Below are 21,655 nucleotides of genomic sequence, written 5' to 3' on the forward strand. Positions count from 1 at the left end.
TGTAAAGTGTACATGCGCTCTATCTCTTTTAAATCTCCTTTACGAGATTATACTAGATATGTATGTTATTGTTGTATTTTCACAAAAAAACAAAACACTTATTGGCCAATTGATGGATGCATGAGTGGACTTATAGCTTTCTATCTTTTTACATTTGAAAAAAAAGAATTGATTCATTGGAAAAGTTTTCTTTCTTTTCATAATTATCATTCAATAAGATGAGAAAAAGTTAGATAGTGCTTTATTTTTCTAGACATCCCAAATTCTTCCCATGAGGTTACGGGATATATTATTGTCATTGTTGCTCTATTATTTGAGAGATTAAAATACTTGAGACAAAGATTGACTAAGAAATTAAGAGATGGTTCAACTTAGTTTTTCACCTTTTCCATTTGAAGAATTGATACATTAAAAAAGTAAGTTTTTTTCTCTTTACAAGGATTAATTCTCTCTTACTTTCAAATATTCAAATTATTAAGACAAAGACGACAATAAAAATATATTCAATGTAATACCACAAGTAGAATATGAGAAAAGTACGCAAATCTTATCCCTAGTCTCCTACCTCGTGACGATAGACTCGAGAGACTCTCAGCTCAAGTTCAGCAAATCAAAATAGTCGTAATAAGGAAAAACAATAGTGACGAAAACAAAGTTCTTTCGACTCATGATTTTTATCTTTTTACATTTGAAAAAGAATTAGTATATTTGGAAAAGTTTTCTCCTTTCTCTTTACAATTATTATTTGATAGCAAAATAGAACGTATATGTAGTGCTCTATTATTGGAGACACCAAAGTTTTTAAGAGAAAGACTACCTAAGAAACTAGGATGAGTTGGATTCCTCATTTTCACTTGAAAAAGAAATGATATATTGAAAAACTTTATCCATAAAATTGCACTCTCCGTTTCAAATAGATTGATCTTTAATTTTTTGCCTTTTTATAATCGAACTTGTGTTATGGCTAGTGACTAATGAGACACAAATTCTTAAGAAACTGAAGTCATGCCATGAATAACCGTTGGAATATTATGATACGAAAATATTATGCGAAGACACAATTTTTAATTTTTTTTTGATAACCATGGCGTTTAGTTACGCACGCCTCAACTAAATTCACGAGATACATGTCACCACTCACCAACAACAATTATCAAAGAACTCTATCCACCAAAACAAAAAGATATGAGAAGCAACCACATAGTATTTTGTCTCCGCTGAAATTTGAACCTCACGAAAAAGTTATATAGTGGTCTATTATTTGTGACATCAAAATTTTTAAAGACAAAGGCTGTCTAAGAAAATTAAGAGATGAATTGATTTAATTATAGTTTTTTTTTTAATCTTTTTCCATTTGAAAAAAGAATTAATACATTATTGGAAAAGCTAACCATCTTTCTCTTTACAAGTATATCATCCAATAGCAAGAGACAAGCTACTAAGAAATTTAGTAATGTGGAAAAAAATTGATACATTAGAGAAGTAAGATTCTTTCATTGTAAAAGTATCATATGAAAAGCACAAATACATTGGATAAGCAAGATTCTTTCATTGTAAAAGTATCATATGAAAGCACAAACAAAGCCGCGGGGTCGTTTGGTTGGGAAAGAGTAATCCCGGGATAATTAATCTCGAAATTAGCTATCTTGAGATTTGTTATCCCACCATGTATATGGGATAACTTATCCCATCACTATGGTGTAAATGGTGGGATAAATAATCCCGAGACTAACTAATACCTCATACCAAACATGGCATAAAACAGTCCTTCATTTTATCCCGGGATTATTTATCCTTATACCTCACACCAAACGACTACTAAAGAGAGACTAGATAGAACTAGTAATTTTTATAGAATCAAATCCGAAAACAATTAAAACCCTATAGAAACAATGAATGCATGCCTAGATCATCTGTAAATGGACAGACCGATGATCCAACTACATAACTCAACGGATTGTGAAATGAAATGTAGGATTGAGAAACTGAGACATACCCAGCGTACTCTCACATGTGTGGTGTAGGGAGGGTAAGATGTCCGTAGTCTACTTTGCGAAAGTAGACTCTGTTCATCTTACCTAGTGAAAGTAGAGAGGATTTTCAGAGAGAGAAAAAATGTATAACACTAATATCAGCCGATAGTTTTAACACTTCAAAAGTCTCAATTACAACTACAGGTGTTTTTGGACTCAAATGAGCATTTTTCAAGAGTAAACTAATTGATATGCGCCTAACGATCAATAGATACATGTGATTCCTGGCTGTCTATATCAAAAAAGGAGCTCCGGGACAATCGTTTTGTTCTGTATAATATCAAGGCAATCCAAAACTAGAAAAAAAAAGCTAAAACTGCAGAATTTGGGATAATTTCACGTACATGTTTGCAGTGTGATCCTTTCAATATAGCTCATCGTATGAAGTATTCATATCATGAAGCTGATAATTAGAAGTTACTCGTTATGAGTAGCCCTTTATTGCCAGGGATTCTTCTTTTGAGTTGCACTTCTTTTTGAGATAGTAGAAGTAGGTTTCTGCTAATTTCCACAAAGAAAAAATCGGGCATTAAGATTTCTAAAGTTGCATGTATTTGGAAATAGAGGAGTCCATACATACCGATTTAGACTTCTTCGTCTTTCCACGTAGTCTGTTCTTAGGAGGTTTTAATTTGTATATCCGAACCATCCAGTGGTGAGTAGTAAATACCTGCAGAAGATACATATACCAGAAGGTGATTAATTTGTGGTTCACTAGGTTGCGTGAATGCATGTCCACGCACAAAATAGCAGGTGAATGACAAGTACTTCAAACAAGATGCACGAATGCAAGTCCACCGACAAACCTCTTTTTCGACACAAACCATCTTTTAGAAATTCAACAGGTAGTATTTAGATGTTGCGCCCTCCAATGATATCTAATAATATTTAGAATCTACATCGCACTAAATGTTACTCCCTCCGTTTCGGAATAAGTGAATTGTTGCGGTATTTATTGGTGTTTCAAAATAAGTGAATCATTGAATTTTTTTTCCAAATTTACCCTTATGATTTGACAACTAATTAACTTTTGAAAAGGTATTACAAGGTCTCTTTTTCTTTTTTTGGGGGGTAAAAATGAAAAGTTGTGTTAAATCTATGTCTTTAATGCTTTTTCCTTAATATGTGTGCCAAAATTCAACAATTCATTTATTATGAAACGGAGGGAGTATCAGAAACTGCTGATTCTTGAAATATTATCTAAACTTCTTATTATTCAGTAACAGAAACATTGAAATCCATCTAATACTAATAAAAATATCCTATTCACATCAATGTTTCATAGATTAAAACCAAAAAAAGAAATGTTCCTGTGTGTGTTTCTCTGTGTTTTCAACTGCATCTTGATCTAACATAAACACTAGTGATATAGGAAAATCAAGAATCTATGGACAATTGTCGGTGTTCTAATTTAAGCACTTGACTTTACTGAATTAATTTCATGATAAAATTTCCCATCATCCCCCCACCTGCAGTATCTTTGCTTCTTTGGTGTTATGTGTATCCTTTCTTCCTACCGACCACCCAGAAGAAACATAATAAGGAGAACTAACAAATGTCATGCTTACCTCCTCAAAGTGTGTGAGCTTAAAATGTTTCTTTCCAATTTCAGTCCGCCTTACTCTATCGAAACCCTTGCCGTCTGTCTCTACAAACCTACAGCACAAGATAGAGATGATGTGAATAATTTGAAGTTAATGCCTAAAGGCCACCAAAAAGTAAACTGGCATGTTCTCAATAATTTAGCACCTGTAATAAGATAGTTTGTACATGAGGCAGTTCAGCATGGTTGGAGTAGCCATATTGTCAATCCGGTACTGGCCATCTCTCTTTCAAAAGAAAAGGAAATGATTAGTGGAATTGAAACTATGATCCTAAGATAACTCAAACATCAAGTATGTAACTTTAGCCTCTTTGTGCCTAAGAGAATGAATGAAAATAAACAGATATTGGACATCCATTAACACGATAAGAAACAATTGTTCTCGCTCTTAATGCCTAAGAGAATGAACTTGATAAACAGTTTAATAAATGGTTTGAATACTGGTGAACTCTTAAAGTAAGGCAAATGCATACTATGACAACCATATCAGAGTTATCTACTCGTACTCAGCATAATCTGCAAATTGCAAATGTATGCAATTATATAACGGCAACTCCAATAAGAGCCTGCAAATGTTATCCTTAATCATCCTAGGACTTGCCTCATAAAATATATTATCAAAGAAGCAACGAATATGCTCAATGTTTTCTCATCAAAGTAAAATATCAATGGCAACTACATCAAGTTCAAAAACAAAGAACAGTTATTATTGGACCACAAAAAATAAGGTAGCAAAAGGACAGTTACACACCAGATAATCAGGTTCCTTGATATGAGGGAAGACGCCCCCACCTATTCTGACCATCCAGAGGAACTTGTTGATATCATCACTGGGGTACCCAACAAGACCTGAAATTGATGGTAAGCATTAGATTTAATGCTAATGCTAAACAATAAGTCTTCATTGAGCTTGAGCAACACCAAATTACCAACCTCCAAAGACAACAAGAACATATTTTACATCCAAAGAGTTGAAGATTTCCCATGCTGCTTTTTCTGGAGAGGACATGGCTGTACCAACTGTTGCAATGTGTGTATTGTTCCAGGTGTTATTATCAACAATAACAGTACGATTGGCCATGGCAGTTGTCTGGTAGCCATAGTCCCACCATGATGCCACCTGAAAAAGTTGGCAGAACAATAAAGGAAAAAACAAAGTAAAAAACCATTTCAATCACATCTAAAACTATATTTAATTTTGATTCAAATGCATAAATATAAGTCTAAAGTTTGGATCTGGCGACTAACTTAATCACACTATATTTCTAATTCACATCCCTAATCACTAACATGTTAATCTATAGCATTTTCTAAAATATATTGTTTTCACTTATTGTAGTGCGCCTTCTTTTCAAGAAGGAACCTTTTCTTAACAAGGATTTCAACAAGGAACCTATGAACCTTATAAGTTAATCTAATATAAGATAATATTAAATAAAATAAGCAGGGCGTTTGCTAACTGCAATCAGCGCCTTCACTGAAGCACCACATAAAAATAAGCTGTATTTGCTAACTGCATGCCTCAGCGCCTTCACTGAAGCACCACATAAAAATAAGCTGTATTTGCTAACTGCATGCCTCAGCGCCTTCACTGAAGCACCACATAAGTCAGTGAAGCCCCAGTTTCCTATCCTTATGGCCTAAGCAAGTTTCATGTACACTTTTGAAAGCAATGGTTTACATAGCTAAGTATGAAGCCAACTACAAAAAAATTGTTTCAACATCAGCTGTGAAGGTCTATTTACTCACTGAATGTTAATTGGTTAGATCATGATCATGCATTTTCTAGTATTCCACCTATTTTGAAAACAAAACACCAAGAGAATCTTGGCTGGTATTCCGGTGAATCTGAAAATATACATTAAACAAATTAAAAACCAAATTCTTGGTCACCATTACCATATCCTATTGCACCACCATGCAGCATCACCACATCAAATCAGAGGGAAAACATAAAATTAAGAGAAAGAAGAGGATTAGAACTTACTTTATCATCTACATCAGTATTGTGGCTCAACCATGCATAAGCCTCTCTGAAGTCATCAAAAACATGAAGTCCGTCATGCGACTGTGATGTTAGTACAATAGAAGGAGCTGAGTAAGCTTCCGCAGCTGCCCAGACACAGTGGACCTACGAGGAAATTTCTTCACCGATTAAGTCAACAAAGAAATAAAATTACAATACAATTACCTTTTCTCTCAAAAGGTCCAGAAATAAAAGGAAAAAAAGATTTCAAAAAGGTTGCAAGGAAATATGAGTACTTCAAGAAATGCAAATGTCATGAAGTACTTCATTGGCTCGTATGGAATTTAGGTGACACTTTTCCGTTTGCTATGGCACAAGATAGTTGTGTACAATTGGATTTGATGCGTGGGCAGTCATAAGAGAGATTTTTCTCCAACTAACTTAGTTAAGGAATCAAAAGAAAAAAGTAGCAATAAGAGTTGCAGCAATGAAAAAATTAACATGGCATTTATTTAACAATTAATCCACTGGAAAAACCACCACCTCAACCAAACCAAATTATTAGGACAAGTTTCCTCTTAAAATGTATCATTATCAGATAAAGAAAAGAAAAAAGCTTAATTCCTTGTATCTGAAAACGTAATAAAGGAATTACTAAATGGGACTGATATAGCTGCAAATGAACAGTCAGGACAGAGCAAAGGTACATACCACATAAAAGGCCCCCAGCAACACAAGTAATAGAATAGCAACAACAGAAGCCTCCATGGGTAACATCAAAAGCCGCCTCTCACTTTTTTTAGCAGCAGTAGGAGCTTTTTCAACATTTTCCTTTTCTTTCTTCTTTTTTCTCGAAGCTTTTTCCTTTGGTGGCTCTTCATTTCTATCAGGCTTCACCACATGATTCTGCGTAACACCATTACCAATATCCCCTGCCTTGACGGTGAATAAAATGACAAAAACTAGTTCAGAATTATCAAAACAGCTAATGATTGGCATAAACTTCGGAAGAACAACAAAGACACTTACATCATCCTGTTTTCCAATTGATGCAAATTTGATTGATCGAGTAAAAACACCAAAAGCTGAGGATAGAGCAATCCCAGACATTATGCATGCCGCTGGGGCCAGTACAAGCATTAGACGGACCTGTGTTTCGGCAAATGGAATGATGTTCAGAAATAGGGGAGCTTAAAGAAAACAGAACAAAAAGACAGAAAATCTTGAAATCCTTACCATAACACCAGAAAAGTACACTGAAGTCACTAAATAAAGAATCACAAAGGAGCTAGCATCAGTCAGTGGCAAAAAGCATGCCTACATATGGCAAAAGTAGATATTGATTCGAAGCCCGGATAAAGATCAAATTAACGCAAGGAAGTCAAGATAAATGGATCTGAAAATTGACGCTTACAATAATGCCTGCAGGGACCAAAAATGCTAATACATTAATATCCATAAAGTAAGAAGGCCAAGTAGGTGGTTGATGTTCGCTAACACTGGCAATAATTGGTATATACTTGCTCGCATAAGTTCTGTCTCAATTCAAAGAAAAGTACAAACAGAAAGTTGCTTCAGTATGCTGCATGGGTGAATATAAGTAGTAAAAAAAGAGCATTGGCAACAGAATCATCACAAACTAATAATTAATGAAATAAGAATTGTGGAATCCTAAAATCTCCTAGAAGTAACTCCCCCAGAATTTAACAAGGGACAAAACACAAAAAAGCACAAAGTAGAAATGCCGAGAATTTTTAAGAGTGAATCGCAGCAGGGGTATTAGTTACACACAAGAAGGTAAGCTAACAATTAAGAGAATCAAAAAAATACAAAGCATTTATGAATGCAGTACTTACTTCTACATCCAATGATCCAAAAAATACATCATTAGAATGCAATTTCAACAATCCAATAGAAATATTAGTTCAATTTTAAACCTGATTTTCCTTTTGATACTTCAGCTATCAAAAAGAAGAAACGGGCATATTCAATTTAAAAAGAATTAGCATGCATAATTTGCTTTTTCTTGCAGTTATTTCACAGCACTTTCTTGCTGCTGATATCAATATTATACCTTTTAACTACCAAAAAAAGAAGTAACATGCACAAATCAATTTTTAAAAAACTGCTTAATTAACCAAAATAGTAACAAGAATCACTACTTTTATTTCACAGCTCCTTCTTGCTGCTCATATCATTATTATACCTTTTAACTATCAAAAAAGAAGTAACATCCATAAATTGATTTCAACAAATTGCTTTTAAGTAACTAAAATAATATAACAAAATCACTACTTCTATTTTCAAAACAATCAAAATAAGAACGGAAGAACAGAAAATGAATCAGAGGTTTAGAAGATAAGAAGCCCAAAAAGGGTAGCAAAAGAGGATCATATACAATCAAAGGAAGAAAGAATCATCATAGAGAAGAAAAAGGTAAATCAATAAAGATTGAGACACAGCTGTAGACGAAGAGTAGCTGCATCATACCAATGTAGACAGAAGCTGATGATAACAAAGACAACAGGGATAAAAGCAACGGGTGTTTGGAGAGGAGTCCTACCAAGATGGCAAAAGCTATTTCTCCCATTTTCACTTTTTCCACCTATTAAAGTCAAATGAAAAAATTAGATTGGTTTGCGCATGTGTCCCGCTATCTCAAGCGTGCCCTTCTTGAAATCACATTGCTTCACGAATGAGAAGTGATAAACCTCTCACTTGATGTATAAAGCTCGAGAGCGATCGCTCTTAACAACGCTGGCCCTTAATGGGGTTGCATGAAAATCAATCAAATCTCTGGAAATCCAAGATTCAACTTCTTTATAGTCATGGCAAAATCATCATAACACACAAACACACATAGATTCTACTCTTTTAACTAGTAAGAGGCATCTGCAAATGCAGGAGAAGCATGGATATTTTTATAAAGATCGCAATTTGTTTCTTAAAGGTTCATGCAAATCTCATAATCAGGTTATACTAGTTCCTTAGGAGCTTAGTACACTGCAGTTTAAGCAACAATCACAGCAAGCAGCAGACACTCGAATGGAATAATTCATATTTGGTCATTTGCTTAGAGATACTGGATTCTGTGCACAATGTGCATCGGGGATCGTAAGTCACGACCAGTGTTTTGGACGGCGTAAGGCGACAAGGGTGATTTTTTAAGAAAAATAAAAACTGAGTAGCCTCTCACCATTTCTCGCCTTCGCGAGATTGCATTGCCTCGCCAGTAATAGGTGACAAGGCCTCGCTTCGCCCCTCGTCAAAGGCACTACCTCGGCAAAGGCACTAAGGCGAGCGCCTTTCACAACACCGGTCACAACTTTATCTTGAAAGTGTCGCTAGATTTTCTTTAGGGAAAATCAAATAAAGATATCACTGTGTCCTCTTTTTATGGTAGAAAACTAAAGAAAATGTAAAGTAATCATAGAAGATGACAAGAAAAATCATAATGCAAAGAGCATACGGATCAAGCAGGCTGAGACTTCGTCCACTCCATCCCTTTGTTGGGCTAGAAGCAACAAGTGCAACTAGCACAGCTACCACAGCGCAGCAAACAATCCTGAATAACGATAGAAGAAGCAATCATCACTGGAAAAAATAACAGAATTCAAAACAGAAATTAATTAATGAATAGGAGTTGATCCAACTCTACTAGGCAATTCTTAATTAATTCTAGGCATTAGTATAACAAGCTATTCATATCAATTAGAGGAGCTTACAAGCCTGCAGATACAACAAGAGTCACAGCTACTTTGAACATTTTTGGTGTGAGCATCCCTTTGATGTAATAGACAAGCCCCACAACATTAAGAATTAGGAACACCTGTACTAAGCCATCAGAAATTTCAGCGCAGATAGAAAACATGACATGCCCATTTTGAATTGCCCAATTCAGCCCATCTGAAAGTAGGACTGGTATGGGCTAAATCTGTAATTTAAATTGATCCATTAAAAACTTTAAAAAATGAATTTGATATATTATACAAATTCATGATTAAAAAAATAAGGTTCAACTAGTTTTGAAAATAAAAATGGTTCAATCAGTTTTGTTTAGTAATTAAACGAATTATAAGAAAACAAATAGAGAAATTAGAACTTGACATGAGTTGAGTGGCTGGGTTATGGCCCATTGTTTAGACCTTCTCAACCAAAATAACCTTTGGGCAGGTTAATGACCCACCCATTAAGTCATGTCATTTTAGCCCACCCAAATTCAGCCCAACCAGCCATCTGACACCCCCCACCCCCACCCCTAAGTGCACATGTCAATTTAATTAGGACCCATATGTCCATAATATTTCTAGAACACAGAGCACACTGTATTCTAGATATCATCACAAATATAATCTTTTCATTTTCATTTACAATTACTTTCTGTCATCCAATTAACTGTCCCACCCAATAAAAGCCACTACGCTACTTTTCCAGTACTCAAGCAACTTCCTTCATAATGATAATGAACTTCCTAATTGCTTTATAGAAGCCGATAATCGCAAAGCATAGTAGAATAAAATGTAGACTGGTATAGTGTGTAATACTCTGTTTTACTAATGCTCTTGCAACACATTAAGAGGGCCTTAGTTTGACTTGGGGAGAAATTGAAGTTCATGCATATATTGTCAACTGTGACTGAGAGAAAAAGTAGAAATAGTGTATTCTTTTCAATGAATCTAAACTTTAATCTCATCAAGTGATACCGCACACATGAAGCGAACATACTGTATTGGCTATTTGTATAAAAAAGCTTTACGTTAAGTAGATAGAATGTTCACATGAACTAAGAAAGGAAATGTGGACTAGATGGAGACGAAGGGAGTGGTAATGAAATAGTAGCACATCTAATCATTATATGCAGCCCAACCATGTCATCTCAATACAACAAGCTGTTTTCAGGTTGAGGATAATATCCTTGCACTTTAACCATGCAATAAGGACAGCCAAGGCTTGAGAATATCTTAGATTAGGTAGGTAATAAGCAAGAACGCATCACCAATCATATATTCAGACCATGATTGAACTACTAAAAAGAGTAGAAATGACCCTTACCAGAAATGAAGCAAAATGTTCTGACGTCATTACAGCATTAAAACCTACAACAGGGACCAAAGCAGCCAACAGGGTTCCCAAGATAACCTGCACCCATGTCTCAGATAGTTAGAAGAATAAAAGAAACTGTGTAGAAATTGTAAATGGGAATATATTCAGACTAGAAGATTTTAAGTCCTCGACGAAGGAAAATTACTCATTTGGTGAACTTCTAGCAATCGTTTCGCAAAGGTTAGACGTGTTTTTGTTAAGAACAGCATTACTAATCATCAAACGACGGCTAAAATCCACTTTCAGAAAGACTGCAGGTATCTCATAAGGTACAAGGTTATCACCTTGTTATTGAATATAGTTCCCTTGTTCTAAAAAATGATAGTGTTTCGGTTATCAAGCACTACCATAAAGCAAGTTCTTGCTTGTACAGAGTATTTTTTTTATTTTGGCCAAGTTTTTTTTTTCTTTTGTCCAATTCATTTTTGGGAAAAAAGAAACTAAACCCCGAAAAAAAATATTGAAGTGAACTATTTATGGTTCAATTTCGGTTTTCTCATCCATAAACCAAAATAACCGAACTGGAAAATGGAAAATCGAACCAACCGATGCACACCTCTAATTAACACTATAAGTTGTTTATCAATAAGGTTCCAGGGCTAGTACTTACCAATGGAGCGTAGGCAATATAAAGCCGTGGAGAATAACGCCCTGTTACGATGCAAAGTAGGGCATGCATTGGAATAAGGTTGATAATAAAGGTATATCCTCCCCAAGAGCAAACCTGAAAGCGTATTGAAATACAGTTAATTCGACGGAAAAGATATGGTAGAAAAGAGAATGAGAGGTAAAAATAACAATCAATGTGGAGGAGGTAAATGCCTACCATGTAGAAGTATGCTAAGGCATTTAGAGTGGCATAAAAGAGGGAACCCGTGTTCAGTGTCTGCACCAAACATTCACCATTATTCCACAACGTAAAATGGAAAACGAAAATCTCAACAATATAAGATAAGCACCAGGAAATATTGCAAGTAAGACCACTAAGTTAAAAGCTAAACATCATGTAGACTGAACCTTTATATAGAGATAGAAAGTGAAGATCAACGCAAATATCGCCACAGCTTCATTGTCATAGCTGCCGGCCACTGATCGAGATATATATGACGGAACCTGCAGGCAGCATGAAAATGAAATTCACCATTGTAACATGGTACACAAGCAATTTGTTTTCTTTTTGGAACAAACGGATACTCTAGAGTCTAGACTGCTATATTGTAAAGGCATAATAAAATGCTATTTTGTCTTAAATCAAAGAGGATTATAAGTTGAGTAAGAAACGATGAAGCTAGCTGGGGGCTTGAGTACATATATGCACAGTAGCATGCATCCAACAGTTTTTTTCCTTTCTGAACTCAATGCACCTACAGAAATGCTATATCCAAAGGCCACATTTTGCACCAGATGAAAATGTGCGCAAGAGAATTTACCATGGCCAAAAGAGCTGCAGCAGTTAGTCCAGCCCCAGTCCCTTTAACTTCCTACAAAAGCAGTGTTGTATGGCTTAGAGTTCTGACTTCACAACAGAGGCATGTTTTTTAGGTCGCTACACTTTTAAGAGAACAAAAGGAACAAGGAGTATCTATAGCAATTTGGTAAAAGCAAAAAAAGATTTAATTGATTTAAACAAGTCAAAGAACAAACCTTTGTCAGAAGGTATGTTGCCCAAGCAGCAAGAGCAGAGAATGTAGGAGCAGTAAAGACACAAACAGTTTCCACAGAAAGAGGAATATTCAAGGAATTGAGTATCCTGCCAATAATCATATATATAAAAACCATTATTACTTTGGTGGCTGAACAGATCATTTCATAAAATAAAACACAACAAAGATTCCCATAATTTGAAGCCTGGTAAGAAGAAAAGAATGCTCTAGAAAAGTAATGATCTGTAATACGCACCACCACAAGGTGCCAGCAGTCAATGTCAGTCCAGGGTAAACAGTTCCACCAATCACTCGTCCAAGGGGATACCTATCAGACAAGGAAAAGTTAATTGCCAGTTATTTTCAATTAAGAACCTATAATTCATGACAGCATTGTCTGGAATACTAATTAACCCCTGCAATCATAATTACCAGGTCCGATCGTCAAACCAGTTCCAAAAGTCGTAAATTCCATTCTTTGTCAGAAACTGCAATTGACATAGCATGATTATATTTCACATAGTTTTGTGGTACTGACAAACATTTAATATATGTAGTAGCAAAATAACAATAATGATATGATATGACAACTATCGACATCCAAGGAAATGCCCTACAAGAATGAAACATTTTCATGATCAAACATATCCAAATTAGCGGCAAGCAATAGCTTATATGATTAAAGATATCCAAGATTAGCTCCACAAATATGACAGTGTAAAATATGAAGAATCTAGGGCATAAGAATCCAAAAGTGATGACTAAAAACAATTATTTTACAGGATTGCTTTGTCAAAACACTCGGAAGGAGCACTAAAGTGCATCTAATCTACTGAAAGATTAATTTAGTTTCAACTGACATCATAATTCCTAAAACCAGTATGTTTTCTTTTTCTGGCAAATCAAGATCATTATTATTAACTGCACTATACCGATAGATTATTCTAGTTAAGAAGCACATATTAAATTACAAATTGTCTAATTCCATTATTCCAAAGAGGAAATAAGTGTTCGCTTGCAAGTTCTTCTAAAAGACCCAATTTACTGGTTTGCATAAATAATAGTGTAACTGAAGAATGTCCCAGCTTTTGCCCCCTGACTGGACATTCTAACCAACACCTACTGAAGGTAAATTCACCTAATAATATGACCTATATAGCTTTATTGAGGTATCTAAATATACATAATGGACTTATCAACTCATAACACTTTTATGGTCTTCTCATCAAATGATACTTAAATGCATATTTATCTTCTACGAGCTATCATCATGTCTATCCTTGAATAAAATTAAGGACAGTACAATTGTAGTGAACTTCTCGTAATTGATAGTACACAAGGGCGACACTAAAATGACCCTGTCAGCTTAGTTCGAAGAACTCACCCCATTCCATTTTAGTACCCAATGATTGGGAAATGTTATTGAGACAAGATTTAAATTTTATTGTAGTGTTCTTTTTAATAGAATATATCCGAACTTAAGTTTACCATTTTTTGAACGGTTTTAACTTTAACATTTTATGGTATAAAAGCTCACCCAATGATACATTTTAGAATATACTGCAGCATATAGAAGAGTGTGGAGAAAACCCGCATGGGTAGGTTTAACGTTAAAGGTAGCACAAGATGCATCATAGGCGCATGTCACGAGTTCGAAGTTTGAACTAGGATGGAACATCACAAACAAACTGCCCTACAAGAAGACCGTATCTGGCCTTTAAGTGAAGTGTGAAAGAGGCATGCCAATATCCACCAAATTTGAGTCATTTCCAATTATCCAAAAAATAGGTGGAGAAACAATGTTCCTCTTCAAGTAAAATGGATATTGAGGCATAGTCGAGTGAGTGATCATAGGCTGAAACAGAATGTATTCTATGTTGATTCGTCTTCAAAACCCTCCACATAAAACAATGTATATTTAAATTCACATGTAAATGCATCGACCAACATAACACTTGCACCTAATCATGCATTTCCCTTTTACATGTCATCAGATCTATCGTGGTTGAACTTCTCAGGTTCAAAACCCAATAGAGACAAAAACATTAGGTGATTTCTTCCCATTTGTTTTGGTAAACCTAAAACTCAGCAGCACTTATTGCTGGTGGGAGGTGACAGGTAACAGCAACAACATACCCAGTGTATTCCCACTATGTGGAGGGTAAAGTGTGCGCAATCCATACCACTACCTCTGACGAAGTACAGAGGTTGTTTTCGATAAACCCCCGGCTCACGACAGATAACAGTATAACAAACAAAAAACATAAAATAAACAACAAAAATGGGATAACACACCGTTAGATAATAAAAGAAACAAGACACCGACAGAGTAATACTATAACTATCTATTCGAGATCACGAACATCATCAGAACACTACGAACAAGAAACTACAGACAGATACAAACAAACCATCCCTCCTACTATTACAAATGCACTCCCGTGAATTAATCGAGGTGAGCAGAAACTAACCCGTACACCAAATTTCTCAAAAAAAAAAAAAAGACCTATCGCAGTTGAACGTCATAATTAATTCCAATGATTCAACATTCACACAAATTCAACTCAATTCAAATAGTTTCTTAGCTGCACTGTCTCGAGAAAAGTACTAAAATGTAGGATCTAGTCCTCTATCTATCACTTCCTAATACATCTTATGCTACTGTACATAACCTAATGAAAATAACCAGAAAAGATTAGTACTTTAGACAAACCTGAGTAACTCTGTAGTTGAAATAAGGATCGAACTCATGAATAACACTCTCATACTTAATCACCTGTCGCAAATTTTAAAATAAATAAATAAATAAATAAAAATAAAAAACAAGCCAATCAGACCTGATCAAATGTAAAATACTGAAAACAAAGACATATGCATTTGTATTCGTTTGTGTAACAGCGCGAATGCATGAAATTAATTCTGATCCCGCTCTAATAGCTCTGAATAAATTAAATACGTGCATTGACAAAGCAAACACAAAGTGAATACCGCTCTAATAGCTCTGAATAAATTAAATACGTGTATTAAATTAAGCACATCGATAATCAGATCTAAAATTCACAGAATTATTACGGAGAAAAGGCGGATGGAGAAAGCGAGAACGCCGATGAGAATGAGAATGAACAATGAGAAGACATTGCCGAAAGCATGACGGAGACTTGACGGCGTTACGGTATCTGAAGAGGCCGCCATTAACGGCAACCTGAAGCTTTTTTTGGAAGTTTGGAGCTGAAAGAGTGACACTGTGAGTGGTTAAAGGGGAAGAAGGGTTTTTGATCTCTGAATTTGGTGAGGAGACTTTGTAGCCGACAATTGAAATGACAAATTTGACCTTGTGATTCGATGTGAAATGACTGTTCTGCCCTTTATGTTTTTGGGTTATTTTTTGGTTTGATTTTTTAATTGGTCTACTCAGGCATGGTGCAACGTGGCAGGTTCTTATTTGTTGGTAATACTTGGCCTTGTTATTCGTCCTGCTGTTTCGCTTCGGGGGATAAAAATGAAAAATAATGTGGTACTCCCTCCGTCTAAAACAATGATCTAGTTTGAATTTAAAAAATTAAATTTTTTAATTCAGTAAGTTATATCAAATATGTCAAAATAATTTTTATTTTTATTATTTTAAATTATTTTTTATTCTTATTATTTTAAATATGTTACATAAAAATTAAAATTAAAATATTTTAAAAAACAATCATTATATTTTAAACGGATTGAGGTAGTATTGGATAGAAGAACTTGTATTTAGTCTCTATAACTTTATATAATTATAGATGTGTCTTCATTATAACAATAATATACCCGGTGTATTTTATATAATTATAGACAAGTCTTCATTACAACAACAACATACCCGATGTATTCAGAGGCGGAGTCAGGATTTCAAGTAAGGGGATTCAATATTCAAAGAAAATAAGTTGAAGGGAGTTCAACACCTACTATAATCACATAAAAATAATTTTAATTATGTATAAATAATATATTTTTCAGTTGAAGACGGTTCGGATGAACCCCTAAAGAGGGTTGGCTCCGCCTCTAAGTGTATTCCCATCTAGTGGGGTTTGGGAAAGGGTAGGGGTTTGGGAAGGGTAGAGTGTACGCAGATCATACCACTACCTCAGGTGAAGTAGAGAGGTTGTTTCCAATAGACAGTCCCGACTTAGAACCAATAACAGTATAGCAAACACAAAACATAAATACATATAAACTTGTACAGGCAAAATAAACTAACAACGCTAACCACAAGATAATACTAGAGCCATAAGAATACTACTAAAAACCATATCATCGAAATCATAAACAGTACCTAACCCACGAACAAGAAACTTTAGACACTAATAAAGAACACCCCTTTACTAATACTGACACACTCCCACCCCCTAACCCTCAACCTTAATCCGCATTCTTCGCATCTTCCTATCAAGGGTCATATCCTCTGTAAGCTGTAACTGCTCCATATCATGCCTAATCACCTCTCTCCAATACTTTTTTCAGCCTACCTTTACCTGGCCTAAAATCATTCATAGCCAGTGCCTCACACCTCCACACCGAAGTATCAGAACCCTTCCTCATCACGTGTCTGAACTAACGTAACCTCACTTCTCGCATCTTGTCCTCCACAGAAGTCACTCTCACCTTCTTCCGAATAATCTTATTCCTCACTCTATCTTTCCTGGTATGCCCACACATCAATCGCAACATCCTCATCTCTGTCACCTTTAACTTTTGGATGTGAGAATTCTTAACTGGTCAACACTCCGCTCCATACAACATAGCCAGTTGGACTGCCACTCTGTAGAACTTACTTTTAAGCTTCAGTGACACCTTCTTATCACATAAAACTCATGAAGTGAGCCTGCATTCCAACTACCCTGCCCCAATACGATGCGTGATATCCTCGTCAATCTCCCCATTGCCCTAAATCATAGACCCCCCAGGTACTTGAAACTCTCCCTTTTCCGAATGGCCAGAGAGTCCAGTTTTACAGCCATTTCAGCTTCCTGCAACACATCGCTAAACTTACACTCCAAGTACTTTGTCTTGATCCTACTCAAATGAAATCCTTTAGACTCAAGGGTTTGTATCCAAATCTCCAACTTATCATTAACTTCTCACCGAGTTTCGTCAATCAATGCCACATCATCAGTAAATAACATATATCAGGGCACTCCCCTGAATATGTCGCGTCAAAACATACATCACCAAGGTGAATAAAAGAGGGTTAAGATTCGATCCCTGATGCAACTCTATCAAAATCGAAAAGTGCTTCGAATCTCCACCTACCATCATCACACGAGTCTTCGCACCATCATACATGTCTTGAACCGACCTAACGTACGCCACGGGCACCCCTTTAGCCTTCAAGCACCTTTACAGAATCTCACTGGAAACTCTGTCATGTGCCTTCTCAAGATCAATAAACACCATGTGTAAGTCTTTCTTCCTCTCCCGGAACTGCTCCATTAATCTTCTCACCAGATGAATAGCCTCAATAATCGAGCGACCTGGCATGAAATCGAACTAATTCTCATAGATAGTCACGATACTTCTCAGTCTCAACTCTACCACCCTTTCCTAAACCTTCATAGTATGACTCAATAACTTAATCCCTCTATAGTTGTTGCAACTCTGGATATCTCCCTTGTTCTTATATAATGAAATCACCGTACTCCACCTCTACGCCTCAGGCATCTTCGCTGCCCTAAAAATGATGTTAAACAACCTTGCCAACCACTCCAACCCTACCCCGCCAGTGTTCTTCCAAAAATCCACTGAAATTTCATCTGGCCCCGTCGCCCTACCCCGACACATCCTGCGAATAGCCCCTTTTATCTCCTCAACCTCAATACGCCTACGATAACCATAATCGCAATACTCCTCAGACTTCTCCAACTCCCCCAAAAAGAAACCTTTATCCCCTCGTCGTTCGAGAGTTTATGAAAATAAGACTGCCATCTCTTTCTAATGAGAGCATCCTCAACCAACACTGTATCATCCTCTCATTTGATGCACTTCACTTGATCAAGATTACGAGCCCTCCGCTCCCTAGCCTTGGCAAACCTATACAACTTCTTATCCTCGCCTTTCTACTCTAAAGCCGCATATAAGATCTTAAAAGCTGATGTCTTAGCTGCCGTAACCGCTAACTTAGCCTCTCTTCTAACTACCTTATACTTCTCCTTATTCGTCTGCCTCTTCTCAACATCCTTACTCTCAACCAACTTAGCATATGCCGCCTTCTTAGACTCATCATTCCTTTTAACCTCTTCGTTCCACCACCAGTCCCCTCGGTGCTTACCATATTGACATCTCGAGACACCCAACACCTCTCTAGTAGTCTCCCTAATGCAACTGGCAGTCATCTTCCACATACTATCCATACCCCCTCTACTCTCCCAAGCCCGCATACTCTTCAACTTCTCCCCCATCTCCAACGCACTAGCCAAAGTTAAGCTATCCCACTTAATTCTGAGTCGAGCCTCCACACTCCTCTTCTTTCTACCCTTATTAATGACCACGTCCATAGCCAACATATATGCAAATCTTACTAGTATCGTGTGGAAATAGAGGAGTTGTTTTCAAAAGGCCATTAGGTCAAGAAAGAAGTAAGTGATGAAAAATATAACAACTAACACGAAAAGCAGTGTAATGCTTACAGAAAAAAAAAAAACAACAATAAAATAGTATTTTTTAAAAATATTTTTAAAAGCATAACAGATAACAAGGTTGTTTTCATAAATATTCTGTTAGGATTTTTGTCCTGATTTTCTTACTATATTTAATTTTTATTTTTTTTATAAGAAAAATAAAATTTACCATAATTACTTTTATTTTTTCTGAAAGAAAAAGAATATTTTTTTTTTCATGTTTGGCTAACCTATTTCTTGGAGGAAAGATTTTGGACATCTATAAATAGAAAACCTCCCTTCTCATACCAAAAACACAATAACATTCATAATGTAGTCGTTTAAAGAGTTTTGTTTAGGGGGAGATTTTCTCTCTAATAGTTTCATGTTTTCTTTTATATTAGGTTTTTATATGTAGGTCAATTGACCAAACTATATAATCATCATGTTTTTTGTATGTTTTTCTTTTTTTCTGATTTATCGTCTCAATAATTTGCAACTAATAGCTTCTGCATAACACCCTCTCAATTTCGAACCCAACAAGTGGTATCAGAGCTTATGGTTCAATGGTCCAATGGTGTGGTGAGACGAGATTAAACAGGTTCGAAGCGGTTTCAAAATTAAGCTGCAATAATTTGGATGATAATGAAGATTTTTGTCGAACTACATGTGGAGAACAAGTTTCAACTATATTTTCAACACTCCTGCTGCTGCATCTTTAAAAATAAAAATAAAATATTACTTTTAAACTAATTTTTAACCATGATATTTTAAACCTTATTTTTAACCATGGCAAGCAACAGTTATGAAGATTATATCAAGAACGAAGTTCATGCACGTGATATGAAGAGAAGACGGATCAAGTGAAGAAAATCAAGCCAAAAGGGGAGATTTGTTAGGGTTTTTTGCCATGATTTTCTTACTATATTTAAGTTTTATTTTTTCTTAGAAGGAAAATAAAAGTTACCATAATTACTTTTACTTTTTTAAAAAGAAAAAAAATATAATTCTTTTCCATATTTGGCTAACCTCTTTCTTAGAGGAAAGATTTTGAACATCTATAAATAGAAGACCTCCCTTCTCATGCCAAAAACACAATATCATCCACAATATAGTTGTTTAAAGAGTTTTGTTTATGGAAAGATTTTCTCTCTAATAGTTTTATGTTTTTTTTTATATTAAGTTTTTATATGTAGGTCAATTGGTCAAACTATATAATCATCATGTTTTTAGTATGTTTTTCTTTTCGTCTGATTTACCGTCTCAATAGTTTGCAACTAATAACTTACGCATGACACCCTTTCGATTTCGAACCCAACATATTTTTCAAAAGCTAAATAACCAATTGATAGTCATTTTTATTGAAGAAAAAAATTAATGAGACTAAAAATTTGTGCGATGCTAGAAAAGTTTTGGTGGATCGATTTTGTATTGGCATCAATTTTGACCTTTCTTTTAATAATGTTTTTTTATCATTAGATATATTTTGAGCAATCTTAAATTGATGTGGTCGTTTTTATTTCTTTTGTTTTACGTTAGCTGATTATTTGTTATATAAAATTTATTGAAAAACGAAATATATGACTCTCTTACCCCAAAAAAAAAGAAAATAGGATTCATAAAAAATTAACTGACTTAATTGGGTTAGCGATTTTTCACATAAAAAACTTGAAATCATTTGTGAGCTATTGCACTATTGCTTGCATTTTTTTTTAATATAATTTATTAGTTATTATATAAGAGGGAATTTACTCAATCTACATCCAAAGAGTATTGATTATGAATTTTCTTGAAAGTTTCAAAAATTAAAATTAAATATGTGTTCTTTAAAATTATATAATGATTCCACCGAGGAAGAAAACATAAAAATCTTTTAAATAAAAATATAAGAGAAACTTTGGATCCTACTAAAATTAATAGTAACATGTATTACGATTATATTAATGGATAAAGCAAATATATTTTAAAGCATTGAGCATTCAAACACACACAATTTTTGATGTGTATACTTATTGTGAGAACTTTTAAAATATGAATTTAATTATAAAACGGTCTCGATTTACTTATCTAATTTATAAAATTGAGAAAAAATTATTATTTTATTTTAATATTTTTTCTATCATTAAAGTATTTAAATTTAAATTTACTAGACGTGTAAAGTATAATCAATAAAATTAGTTTCATAAAGTAATCTTCTAATAAATATTGTACTAAAAGAATACCAAGCAATATGGATCAAGTAAGTAGATATTTGATCATGAAAATTAAATCTTTTTAGAGTTGGAGTTGTTTTGAATTTTTATGATGCAAGTGAAATAGACAAAAAATAAAACTTATTTTTTTTTTCAAAAATATTTTGAAAAAATAAAAATTCAAAAAAAATAATTTTAAAAAGTGATAAAAAATTCAAAAAAATAAAATTCTCATAACCGAATGGGGAAGTAGTTTTAGTAGGTGTTTGGCCATGATTTTTTTTTTTTTTTTAAGTTATGTTTGATCATCAATAAAAATTAAAGTTATTTTTAATTTTTATAGAGGGAAGTATTTTTCAAATATAATTTTAAATTATATTTAGAATTCTTATTTTCAAACACAATAATTTTTACTAAAGTAAAATATATATATTTTTTTTTGAAAAAAGAAATTTTATAATGGCCAAAACCCATTTGCAACAAGAAAAG

At 34.6% G+C, this 21,655-nt stretch overlaps 1 protein-coding gene across 2 annotated transcripts; it reads right to left on the reverse strand.

Moving 5' to 3' along the window:
* Positions 1-2,120: 2,120 nt before the first annotated feature.
* Positions 2,121-15,644, reverse strand: LOC107840984 (dolichyl-diphosphooligosaccharide--protein glycosyltransferase subunit STT3A). 2 transcript variants are annotated; one of them, XM_016684963.2, is made up of 23 exons: positions 15,421-15,644; positions 15,062-15,124; positions 12,781-12,836; positions 12,605-12,676; positions 12,350-12,455; positions 12,136-12,186; positions 11,723-11,818; positions 11,532-11,591; positions 11,316-11,429; positions 10,655-10,741; positions 9,328-9,431; positions 9,072-9,167; positions 7,017-7,137; positions 6,839-6,919; positions 6,632-6,751; positions 6,314-6,538; positions 5,624-5,767; positions 4,570-4,756; positions 4,388-4,485; positions 3,783-3,862; positions 3,602-3,689; positions 2,614-2,703; positions 2,121-2,531 (listed from the first exon to the last, which is right to left on the reverse strand). In XM_016684963.2, the coding sequence occupies exons 1-23, from the start codon at positions 15,538-15,540 to the stop codon at positions 2,472-2,474; spliced, it is 2,319 nt and encodes a 772-aa protein (XP_016540449.1). In that variant the 5' UTR covers positions 15,541-15,644; the 3' UTR covers positions 2,121-2,471. The 2 variants fall into 2 exon arrangements, with proteins under 2 accessions (XP_016540449.1, XP_016540448.1); XM_016684962.2 differs by having other exon boundaries at positions 2,121-2,534; positions 15,421-15,633.
* Between the last annotated feature and the right edge of the window lie 6,011 nt (positions 15,645-21,655).

This window comes from Capsicum annuum, chromosome 9 (genome assembly GCF_002878395.1).
Source record: "Capsicum annuum cultivar UCD-10X-F1 chromosome 9, UCD10Xv1.1, whole genome shotgun sequence".
Lineage (NCBI taxonomy): Eukaryota > Viridiplantae > Streptophyta > Magnoliopsida > Solanales > Solanaceae > Capsicum > Capsicum annuum.

What these genes read in the sequence shown, in the direction of transcription:
- LOC107840984 (XM_016684962.2), bottom strand. Translation starts at nt 15,540, where the DNA reads ATGGCGGCCTCTTCAGATACCGTAACGCCGTCAAGTCTCCGTCATGCT. An exon ending in TGGTTTGACGATCGGACCTG is followed by an intron (nt 12,677 to 12,780) that starts GTAATTATGATT and finishes CTTGTCTGATAG; the next exon opens with GTATCCCCTTGGACGAGTGA. An exon ending in ATATTGCCTACGCTCCATTG is followed by an intron (nt 10,742 to 11,315) that starts GTAAGTACTAGC and finishes ACATGGGTGCAG; the next exon opens with GTTATCTTGGGAACCCTGTT.